The 10,740-nt window shown below is 34.9% G+C and overlaps 1 protein-coding gene across 1 annotated transcript; it reads left to right on the top strand.

Moving 5' to 3' along the window:
* Positions 1-1,160: 1,160 nt before the first annotated feature.
* On the top strand, positions 1,161-4,141 carry LOC130051294 (GTP-binding protein GEM-like). Its single transcript, XM_056153139.1, has 4 exons — positions 1,161-1,899; positions 2,079-2,161; positions 2,405-2,585; positions 3,013-4,141. The coding sequence occupies exons 1-4, from the start codon at positions 1,302-1,304 to the stop codon at positions 3,264-3,266; spliced, it is 1,116 nt and encodes a 371-aa protein (XP_056009114.1). The 5' UTR covers positions 1,161-1,301; the 3' UTR covers positions 3,267-4,141.
* The last annotated feature ends 6,599 nt before the right edge of the window (positions 4,142-10,740 follow it).

The raw sequence follows: 10,740 nt of genomic DNA, 5'->3' as shown, positions 1-10,740 counted from the left end.
GATGCATGTGAAATGTAGTTGAGTGCTTAACAAAAATGTTGATATACAACATGTAGGTGTCACCATGATTCCTAGCATATAGATGGGTGCAAATACGAAATTAAGACACGTGGTCAGTTGCTGAAGAAATTTCGGTGAAAACATGCAGGGTCCAGCAAAAAGGTCTGTAGCTGAGATGGAAGGTGGATGGCCCCATATGAAAGGTAGATTTTAGGAAGGACAGACAGGTTTTTTTTTTATTGTGCACAGTGTCTAAATCCCCACGATTGGTACTGTGATAGTGTGGGATGGTGCGGATTAGCCCAAATAAGAGAAAAGCAAAGCTCATAGCATATTTTGTTCACCAGCACCAGTATTTATAGATTACATGTAATTTAGGGTCATAATTTATTAACTACACCAATATGAAATACAAGTATTGACTTAAAAGGGAAATATGATTTTTCTTTAGTCTGTCATAATCTGACTTTGATGTATACCCCTACCCACATGTTTCAGAACCAAAATAAAAAAAATTGTCCCCTTCCACCTAACCGATAAACTCGTATCATTTCGTACCATCATCATAAGGAAACAATAGATAGATAGTATATCTTTTTGTGTGTGTAAAGTTATTACGTCAGTTTCATATGCTTATATGGATCCATAATAATTGCTCGACATAATATTTTTTTTAAAGAAAGCTTTAAAATATTACTTGGTTTCGTGCATGGTCTACCTCCCAGAATACACACACCAAGTCAGGCAAACATCTACATACATGTATATTGAATATTTTATTTCATATTCCCCAAATCATTTTTATTCACTTTTCAGTGTCATAGCTCTTGCATTCATAAGAGTTTATCTCGTACATTGTAAGGAATCTATGAACATTGCATGTATGAGGATATTACCTATACACATCCATTTCCTATAAATATTTAGCCATCGAAATTCACAATCAGAAGTGCAAACGTTTTAATGTGTGCCAACTGTAAACAATCCTTTCTCTACAAACCTCATAGCTTACAGAATTGGTCTGTTTTATTTTTCGCAGACGTCATTTTCATATTGGAAAACTATTTTTGACGTGAAAGAGATAAAGTGATTCTTCTTTTTTCATGATGAAATGCTATTGTGAGTAATGAAACCACGTGCTACGGTTTACCTCAAAGATTGCATATATAGACCGCTCATGTCTAGCTCGGATCAATACAGAGGCTGAACGCGCAGCTTTCGCTTTACATCTAACTGATTCAAGCTATGTGCAATGTTATATTAAATTAAGGAAACTTATATCTGTGTAAATATTGGACGTCATGACGAAAGAGCATCAGATCATAGCGACTCTAAAAGAGGCAAAATCTGTTTTAGATAGGCAATCAATTTTGAAATCTTCATCTATGTTTTCTGAAAAGCAAGGACGTTGTTTACAACTTTTCGGAAATAATCGCCCGTCTTTGTCCGCTCCTCAATCCCGGTCAAGTTCTATGAGGAAAGTTATTACGGGAGCTGAAAGCGGGAAATCTACAGTCATCAGACGAAACAGTCTCCCACTGGATTGTGATGCAACAAAGATCATACAGTGTAACGAAGGAAATTCCTGTCCACACACGGACTCTCAAGAGACATTCCAACGCATCAGGTCATTCAAACTGACTTCCAAAGGACTGGTCAATCATGGTGATTCCTTCAGAAATAGACATAGGGGCAAAGCTCTGCCGACAAGCGGATCATTTAAGTGTGACAAAAGACAACGATTACCGAGTGAAACCTCGAACGACACGGACAGTTGCTCAAGCAGCGCCAACGAGTATTATCGTATCGCAATACTTGGTTCTCACAGTGTCGGGAAAACAACACTTATGAATCAGTTCATGACCTCGGAATATATAGGTGGACAAGAAGATGCCAATGGTATTTACATTATCACCTATTTTTTCTTTCTTCTAAGTTTATATAATTCTGTCAAGTATTGAGAAAAGTTGAATGATAAATATCAAATGCTATGTTCTCTGTTTTCCAAAATGTCAAAGTTTACAACGTCAAACAGGCACGTGTATGCGAACGTTGATCAAAGGTTTACTGTATTGTAGACAACAGTTCTTCCATGAATGTCTCGGTGCTCCTTGATGGCGAAGAGTCATCTCTAGAATTTTGGGACGCTCGCGTCGATCAGGTATGTGCATGCCTTGTCTTTTTTACTACCATTGAAGAGATAAAATGAAAATAGTTTTTTATTTGGATAGTTTTACAGATATAGGATCTTATGTCATTCTGTCATTTAGGCCTACTTGTTCTTTCTTACCCTTGTAAAGCGCCTTAGAGTGATTAGTTTTATATAAGGCGCCATATGAATGTTATTATTAGTATTATATTCACAAACAAAACTTGTTTATAATCTGCGTTTCCTAAAATACAGGATGTCGGTGAGAGTTTCTTCGATGCCTTCATCTTTGTAATCTCGGTGGACGACGTTGCTTCCTTTGAGAAAGCGGGTGAGGCAATGTGTCGTTTAAGGAATGACCTCGGCTCCGACCGTCCCATCATCCTCGTTGCCAACAAAATTGATCTTGTACGCAACCGGAAAGTCACCTCGGAAGGTAGTTAAGCTCGAAATATAGGATCATATAATTTTCTGGATAATTAGACAATTCTGAGATTGTACCGTAATGAGATCTTCGTTTCTCTAAATCTATGTAATTGGATTCAGAATCAATACATTTTAATTTCGATATGATTACACTGTGTTAGCTACTCAATGAACATGAGCAGGGTAACTAATTATTAGCAAAGTAACGCACAATGTATCAAATCGTGGAAGATGCATGTAAATTTTTCGATTAATCAAAGTAAAACTATAATTATACTGTAAGATACTAAATATAAAACTTTGACCTAATTTATATTTCTAAAGAGTCATTTGATGTGAGGGGAATCATTAATTAGCAATTTTGTACGACATAAATTTGATATCAATTCTAAAAAGAGGATGCAAAAAACTTATAAAACTCTTCTTATCTCTTTTAGAAGCAAGAAAGGTCGCTAATCAGCATGAAGCGAAATACATCGAGACATCAGTGACGTTGCACCATCACGTGGATGAACTTTTAGTCGGCGTAATACGTCAGATCCGGATGCAATTACATGTCACCTTTCCGGAAGTTGTGCCATTGGATACCAATAAACAAAAGTACATGAAAGGACCTAGAGGCTTTCTAAGAAAAATTTTAAAACTGAAAAGGAAAAACAAACAACCAATAGAGAATGTGATTGAATACTGATTTATCATTAGATAAATGATGAGTTGTTTTGACTGTGATACATTTAACATTGCCAAATATATATTTTCCTTCCCGTTTTATGACGCCGATATCGAAGGCCTGGGGGCATACTGTTTGGTTGTTCTTTGTTTCTCTGCACCTTTATCCGTGGTTATTACGTTTAGATGTACAAGGAAGACATCTCTCATTCCTGACCACGGCTGCTAATGGTCAAGGTCATTCATCGAAGCCAAGTTACAATTTGGTTTTCATAAACACATCTTGTTTCTCTTTACCAGTACTGAAAATATGAATTGTTTTGAACTTAAGGAGGCATTCTACATCGTCATGATGGCTGATCCCCCTTTAAAACATGGATGAAAATGTAAATCATGTATCAGCAATATTTGTCTATTCATTTCAAATATTATTACCTAGCTGGGTAGCTCAGTAGGGCAGCACGTCAACTACAAAAAGAGAAGAAAAAAGCACGTCGACTGCAGAACTGTAGATCGCGGGTTCGAGACCAGCAGGGGTTTTAATTTTTTTCCAGATTGCTTTCTACTAAAACTGCATTTTTTGACTATATAAAGTAAAGTAGAAGTTTTCAATTTCAAAATATTGTTGTATATATCCTCCAATTGTCATTCAAATTTCTCTGGTGTAGCATTCTTCCTTAAAATACATTTGTCAAAATGACTTTTATTATCATTGTAAGTTTATTTCGGAATTACAATCTTGATTTTATACATTTTAATTGTTGTATTGAACTAAAGGATTTTGGTGCAACATCTATAGGTTGCATTCAGAGTTTTATTAGTCTAAGAAAAATCGCATTTAATGTATGTATTGTCATTCCTATTTTGCATTAAATTATGACATATTATAAAAGAAAATCAGTTGTTTTTATCAATAAATGGTGCGTGGCTTTTAAACATGGAATTCCTGTTTTTATAGCTTTCTTTGTTGTTTCATCGGGTGATGAAGGTAGCTAGCATTGCAGAAAATAAAATCATAACCCACGTAATCACCAAAATCACACTCCTATTCATGTGCCTGTTTTGAGGTTAAAAAGTGTTTGAAATAATCAAATGTTGGTGTTATTACTGAAATATATCATATAGAGCAATTTTTGATTGAATTAAATTTTTTGTGATGAAATGACAGCTAATGCCGCTTTAATATCTTCAAAGTTATACCTTATAAAACCACAAGGGCTAGTAACATGTTTTTTGTCGTATTAAAATTTGACACCACCTACATTGTACAAAAAATATATTCTCTATTTACACAAGAGAGGAATCCGGAATCCCAAAAATCGCTACAACTTTGAATTTCTACTCGTCTCCTTTTTAGCTCACCTGAGCTGAAAGCTCAAGTGAGCTTTTATGATCGCCTGTTGTCCGTCGTCTGTCCGTCTGTAAACTTTTAACATTTTCGACTTCTTCTCCAGAACCACTGGGCCAATTTCAACCAAACTTTGCCAAAAACATCCTTGGGTAAAGGGCTTTCAAGTTTGTTCAAATGAAGGGCCATGTCCCTTTCAAATGGGAGATAATCACAAAAATGCAAAATTAGGATGGGGGTCATTTAAAAATCTTCTTCTCAAGAACCACTGGACCAGAAAAGCTGAGATTTTCATGAAAGCTTCCAATCTCTACTCAGAGTTGTCGTTCCTTGCTTTCACTTACACCTCTGTTAACGTCTCAAAATAAGCAATGTTATTCCACATGTAAATCCATTTTTTTTTTTACGTCTAATAAAACTAAGACCTATTTTATAAAATACAATGTATCTGGAAAATGTAGGACAAGCAACTATTTGTATATTTTTTTCCATTACTATATATTCTTCTTGTACCTATCTATAGGCCTGGTGCAATAGAACTACCCAATATCTACGTTTCAACCCAAATCAATGCTTCTTGTGTCACAAAAAGACTTGACATCTGCTCAATATTTATTTATTTACGTATATTTTTGTAACTGAAGTCAAAACCATACTTTATTTGAGCATACGTGCCATTTTACAAAAATCTTGTAAAACCCCTGAGACGTTTACAGAGGTGAAAGTGGGTGTAAGGAACGATAACTCTGGGTAGAGATTGGAAAGCTTCCTGATATAGTGCAGACTCAAGTTTGTTCAAATCATGGTCCCCGGGGGTTGGATGAGGCACAGTAGGGGATCAAAGTTTTACATACAAATATACAGTATAGGAAAATCTCTAAAAATCTTCTCAAGAAATACTGAGCCAGAAAAGCTGATATTTACATGAAAGCTTCCTAACTTAATGCAGATTTAAGCTTGTTCAAATCATGGCGCCCGGGGGTATGATGGGGCCACAATAGGGGATCAAAGTTTTACGTACAAATATATAGGGAAAATCTTTACAAATCTTCTTCTCAAGAACCAATGAGCCAGAAAAGCTGAGATTTACATGAAAGCTTCCTGACATAGTTCAGATTCAAGTTTGTTCAAATCATGCCCCCTCTGGGGGGGGGGGGGGTGGATGGAGCCCCAATAGGGGATCAAAGTTTTACATACAAATATATAGGGAAAATCTTTCAAAATCTTCTTTTCAAGAACCATTGGGCCAAAGAAGTTGACATATTATATACATGAAAGCTTTTTGACATAGTGCATATTCCAGTTTGTAAAAATCATGGCCTCCAGGGGTAGGTTGGGGCCACAATAGGGACTAAGGTTTTACATGTAAATATATATGGAAAGTCTTCAGATATGTGCCAAGGTGACTCAGGTGAGCGATGTGGCCAATGGGCCTCTTGTTATATTTTACGGACATTAAATTCTATAATCCAGGTCTCAATCGATCGGGGAAAGATAATAAAAATCCTACATGTAACATCTGTTTGCACTGGCATTTGATATGAAGAAATAATGCATTTTCTATCGTTTTTTGAACCACACGAACTTTTCCCCAATCACCTAAATTGGAAGACGAGCTCTCATTGGTCAATTTGCTCTTCAATTTCGATCAAGTTAGGAACTCGTACATCCTGTGCGAGAGTATTTTAGGCAAATTGAATCGACCAAAAAGTATGTAATAGTATTTGATGCATTTAATGGAAACCTCTTGTGCTTGTAAAATAGTATTGCTGGTTATAGGGAAGTTGCGGCCAAATTTGACGCTTGTATTAATACGTTTTCTTGTTTTTCTTTGTTATCATACTTTGTTGTTAAATGATTTCGTACAAAGAGTAAAAATATTTAGATGATGTTTTCAACAAAAGGAAAATCAGTCAAATAACTACAAAACTTCGTCTTAAAGGGATAATATATATTAGTTTCAAATAAAACAGCTTATTAATTCAATCGCAACAAATGGTAAGTTACATTAATAAATCGTCACAGCATATAATATATCTTTCGTATTTCGAAAAACAATGAAACAAAAATCTTGAAACAGAGGGACCTGTCATTACTTCCTTACAAGCTCCTCAAATAGCTCATATGATTACCCTTGACGTAAATTGATACATATAATTGCATATATAACATTCATTTTCTGATCACGAAGCACCGATTTCTCGTTTTTAGAAATAGGTTGAATACCCATAAGATCAATTATCACATCACACACTTGATAACTTATATATATATATATATATATATATATATATATATATATATATATATATATATACATGTATATATATAATTCAATAAAAAAAAGCAGGAAAATATACAGTTCCAAAATATATTTATGATTTAAATATATTTTGGAACTGTATATTTTCCTGCTTTTTTTATTGAATTATTTTGACTGTGTGATATCAACTCTTTCTATTTGGATTATATATATATATATATATATATATATATATATGAGTGTGTAGGAAAATGTTTAAAGAGGGTTAATACAAACCAATAGTGATACCCCATTCTTCGAATTCATTGACAGTTTCCGGTCTATTGAAAACTTTTTAACATATACATTTGTAGGTGCATGTAGCTCAATCTGGGTGATAAGAATACATGTAAATATGTATATACATACAATATACATGTGAATGGCGTCAGGACAGTGTAATTCTGACGTAATTTGTCACGAAAAAGCAACCAATATATAGAAATGACGTACATGTACGTATTCGTGTAATATAGTGTCTATATACATCTGTACATGTACAAAGCACCTGTTAAACAGAGTGCTTTGACTTCTGACTGTGAGATTGCGACTAAATACTTTCGCAAAACCTCTTTAATTATGTATTCTACGGATGTTCTCGGTTTTATCTAGGCCTTTGTCCATTACTATTACCAGGCACGTAGATCCCACGGGGAGGAGGGTGGGGGTCCCTCCACTTTTTGTGACACATTATATACATGTATGTCTTCCATGTAAAATAATACAGTGGGCGTTCCGTATTTACATACGTACATGTATCCCTTATCATAAACACCAAGTTGTGACAAGCTGGCACCAATCCGAGTGTTTTTGTTTTATCTTTACTTGTATTTTTTTTTCTGGCCGTCCCTCCCCTAACTTTGAAAGCGATACTATATGTCTGTGGCTACCCCCTTCAACACACGCTTTGAAAATGATGCTACGTGCCCGCATTACGACGCTGTACATATGTAATGACGTCTTATTTGCCAACCGTAATCGATTGTCGCAGGTGGTGTAACACGTGAGCCATTCCGAATGACGAAACCATATATGGAGATAACGTTTTGTGTAAATTGAAACATTTATATCTAGTTCAATCCTATCTAACGTTTGTTAACAGAATAATTATCATTTATCGCGTTTAATATCACTGACATATCATATGTATCTATAATGGATAGACGAAGTAGCGTAGATATTTATAAGGTATACATAGATTGGTCACATTATAAAAAGGTATGTCTCCCCAATCCTATATTGATTATTGATATCAAAGACAGGGATCATGATATACCGTCTGTTCCAATGTAATCCTGGACCTAAATAGACACCCAATACACAAGTACTAATAATGAAAACCTGGGGTTAAGTCAAATGAAAACCAACAGTCAGCGACCGCATATTCTACTTAGAGAGAAAACCCGTCCGAATATTTTAGCGATACTTTGGCAGTTTAATGAGGCCATGGCTACCGGCTCTTTTTATCTTTTGGAAGATGGGCAAAGAAGTGTCAATGTGCAAAAATTATCTAGCACAATAACTTGTTTATGGAAGTTGAAATAAATGAACACAGCCACGCCCTTCCTTTGTGTGTCTTTCACCGATAACTGTAAACAAGTTATCGCACAGTATTGGAAAAGTCTTCCGATTCAATTTTGAACTTAAACAAAATTATTATATATTTCATGATAATCCGATGACAGTAAAGGACCTGCACTTTATATTGAATATACTTTGTACTTTCTAAAACTATATACATAAAGCATATTAGTTATCTAACAAATTAACTTTTCCCATTTCTTTCATGACAAAATACTGTCCTTACTGACACTCCTCCCAGGAGCAATCTCAGTTCGCAATTTCGAAAAACTCGTTTGATAAATATTTTCCCATGCTACAGCACCTGCATGATTATTCTGCATGAAATAATCAGTCCCGTTACCACCAACGAAGAGAAATCAATGTAGAGTTATCAAATTTTCGACGGAATTATCTAAATTATACATTTCATAATAACCTGATTTTATTCTTTTGTCCTTTTTTTTTTTTTATCGTACTTGCTTACACGAATACAATTTTAACTATATACAATTTATTCATATTGATGAGCATCAAGAATTCAAAGTCTTCGACATGGTCATTAAAGTTTGATTTTCATTAGTTAATGTCAGCAGAAACATAATTCTATGCTTCAATGGGTTTATCAGAGAACCTGCACTAACGGAGAATACATATATTACATGTATCATAGCTATGCAAACTTGTCATTCAATGTCTTTTTATATGATTTAAGGGTTTTCGTACATATATGTTTTTAAAAAGTGATGATAATTCAAGTTTCAAATGTCCTAGACCTTGTAACTGAATGAACTGGACACGTGACTGTCACTTGAGGTATCTTCTAAATATGCATTAGAAATGGCCGAGTGACAGTTGTTTGTAAATACCGATTCAAAACCAAATAACTCTGATTAAATCCAGTGAAATGATGTATGACATGTCTTACACCCTCATAAATACATATGTATGCGATAATGTAACAGTGTTTTACAAGTGGGCAAATTTTGTCGAAATTCGACCATACAACTTTAAACGAGTGCGTTTTGTAATAAAATGGTTCTATGATTATTAGGTTTCTTAAACGGGATACGTTTCTTTACCTACACATGTAATTTGCTAATTCTAATTAAACAGCCCATAAAATCAATGACACCGTGGAACAAACATGTGATCAAATACTTTGAAAAGTAAATACATGTAATTAAATTACAATTACAATGTACATTGAAATTTCATGATTACAGTTATAATTAGATTACTTCTCTTTTGGATAGTAATAAACTATATACATATATATATCATGGGCGGATCCAGGAATTGCAGTTATGGGGGGCGTCACTTTATGAGGCAGGGGGGCTGGGGGCCGCCTTGAGGCGAAGCCCTTGTTGGGGCACAGGAGGCGAAGTCCCCGGAAGCTCCTGGATTTTACAGATTTGATAGGGCTTGAAATGTGTCTCCTATTTAGTCATTTGTACTATTTTCCATCATTTTTTATAAGGTGAAATTAATAAAATGAAGCAAATTTTAAGAGTTTTTTGAAAAAATTAAGTTCTCCCAATAACGTAATTCAAGAAATCAAAAGATTTTGTCATTTACTTCTCCGGGAGTGGAAGAAATTATTGCTTCTTTTATCGTTTAGTACATTTTTCTAAACAATATACCACGATTTACCTTAAATTTGAAAATTTTAGATGGGGGGGGGGGGCAGCAGCCACACACACACACACACACACACACACACCACACACACACACACACACACACGCACATACATATATATATATATATATATATATATATATATATATATATATATATATATATATATAAGCACTAAGTTCCAACAACACCCGATACCTAAAAGTGTCGGATCCACAACATGGATACAAGGTCAAATACTATACAAAGCACTAAAAAACAAGGGGGTACTGAGGATCTATTCTAACACGGATCCCCACTAGATTTTACCAGATGATGCTGACCAACTGGAATCGTACAGTACATGTACCTATAAATGAAAGAACAGATGAAATAGCAGACCTGTGAACATTGATAGTGCGATATTGGTAACCCTGATATAACCAGCGTGATAATTCAAATACTGAGGATATAGATATCGAAAGGGGATCAGTTTCCCTCTCTAGACATCAGGTAACCCCCTCATTCCAGGCTGAGTCGTAATTTAAGAAGTATTAGTTCCTCTTGACCATGAAGTGAATAAAAGTTTTCCAGCGTTTTCTGATAATAAATATAGTCTAAGCTTATTCCTGAAACAGCCCAACATACTAGTTGAAGTACTGGTTC

The sequence above is a fragment of the Ostrea edulis genome, chromosome 1, assembly GCF_947568905.1.
Source record: "Ostrea edulis chromosome 1, xbOstEdul1.1, whole genome shotgun sequence".
NCBI lineage: Eukaryota > Metazoa > Mollusca > Bivalvia > Ostreida > Ostreidae > Ostrea > Ostrea edulis.
Note: the sequence above shows the minus strand (reverse complement) of the source record. Positions and strands in the feature narration are given on the sequence as shown.

Excerpts from the sequence above, each read along its gene's own strand:
- LOC130051294 (XM_056153139.1), top strand. The coding sequence starts at position 1,302 with ATGACGAAAGAGCATCAGATCATAGCGACTCTAAAAGAGGCAAAATCT. Across the intron at positions 1,900-2,078 it reads TGGACAAGAAGATGCCAATG|ACAACAGTTCTTCCATGAAT; the intron begins GTATTTACATTA and ends ACTGTATTGTAG. Across the intron at positions 2,586-3,012 it reads CCGGAAAGTCACCTCGGAAG|AAGCAAGAAAGGTCGCTAAT; the intron begins GTAGTTAAGCTC and ends TATCTCTTTTAG.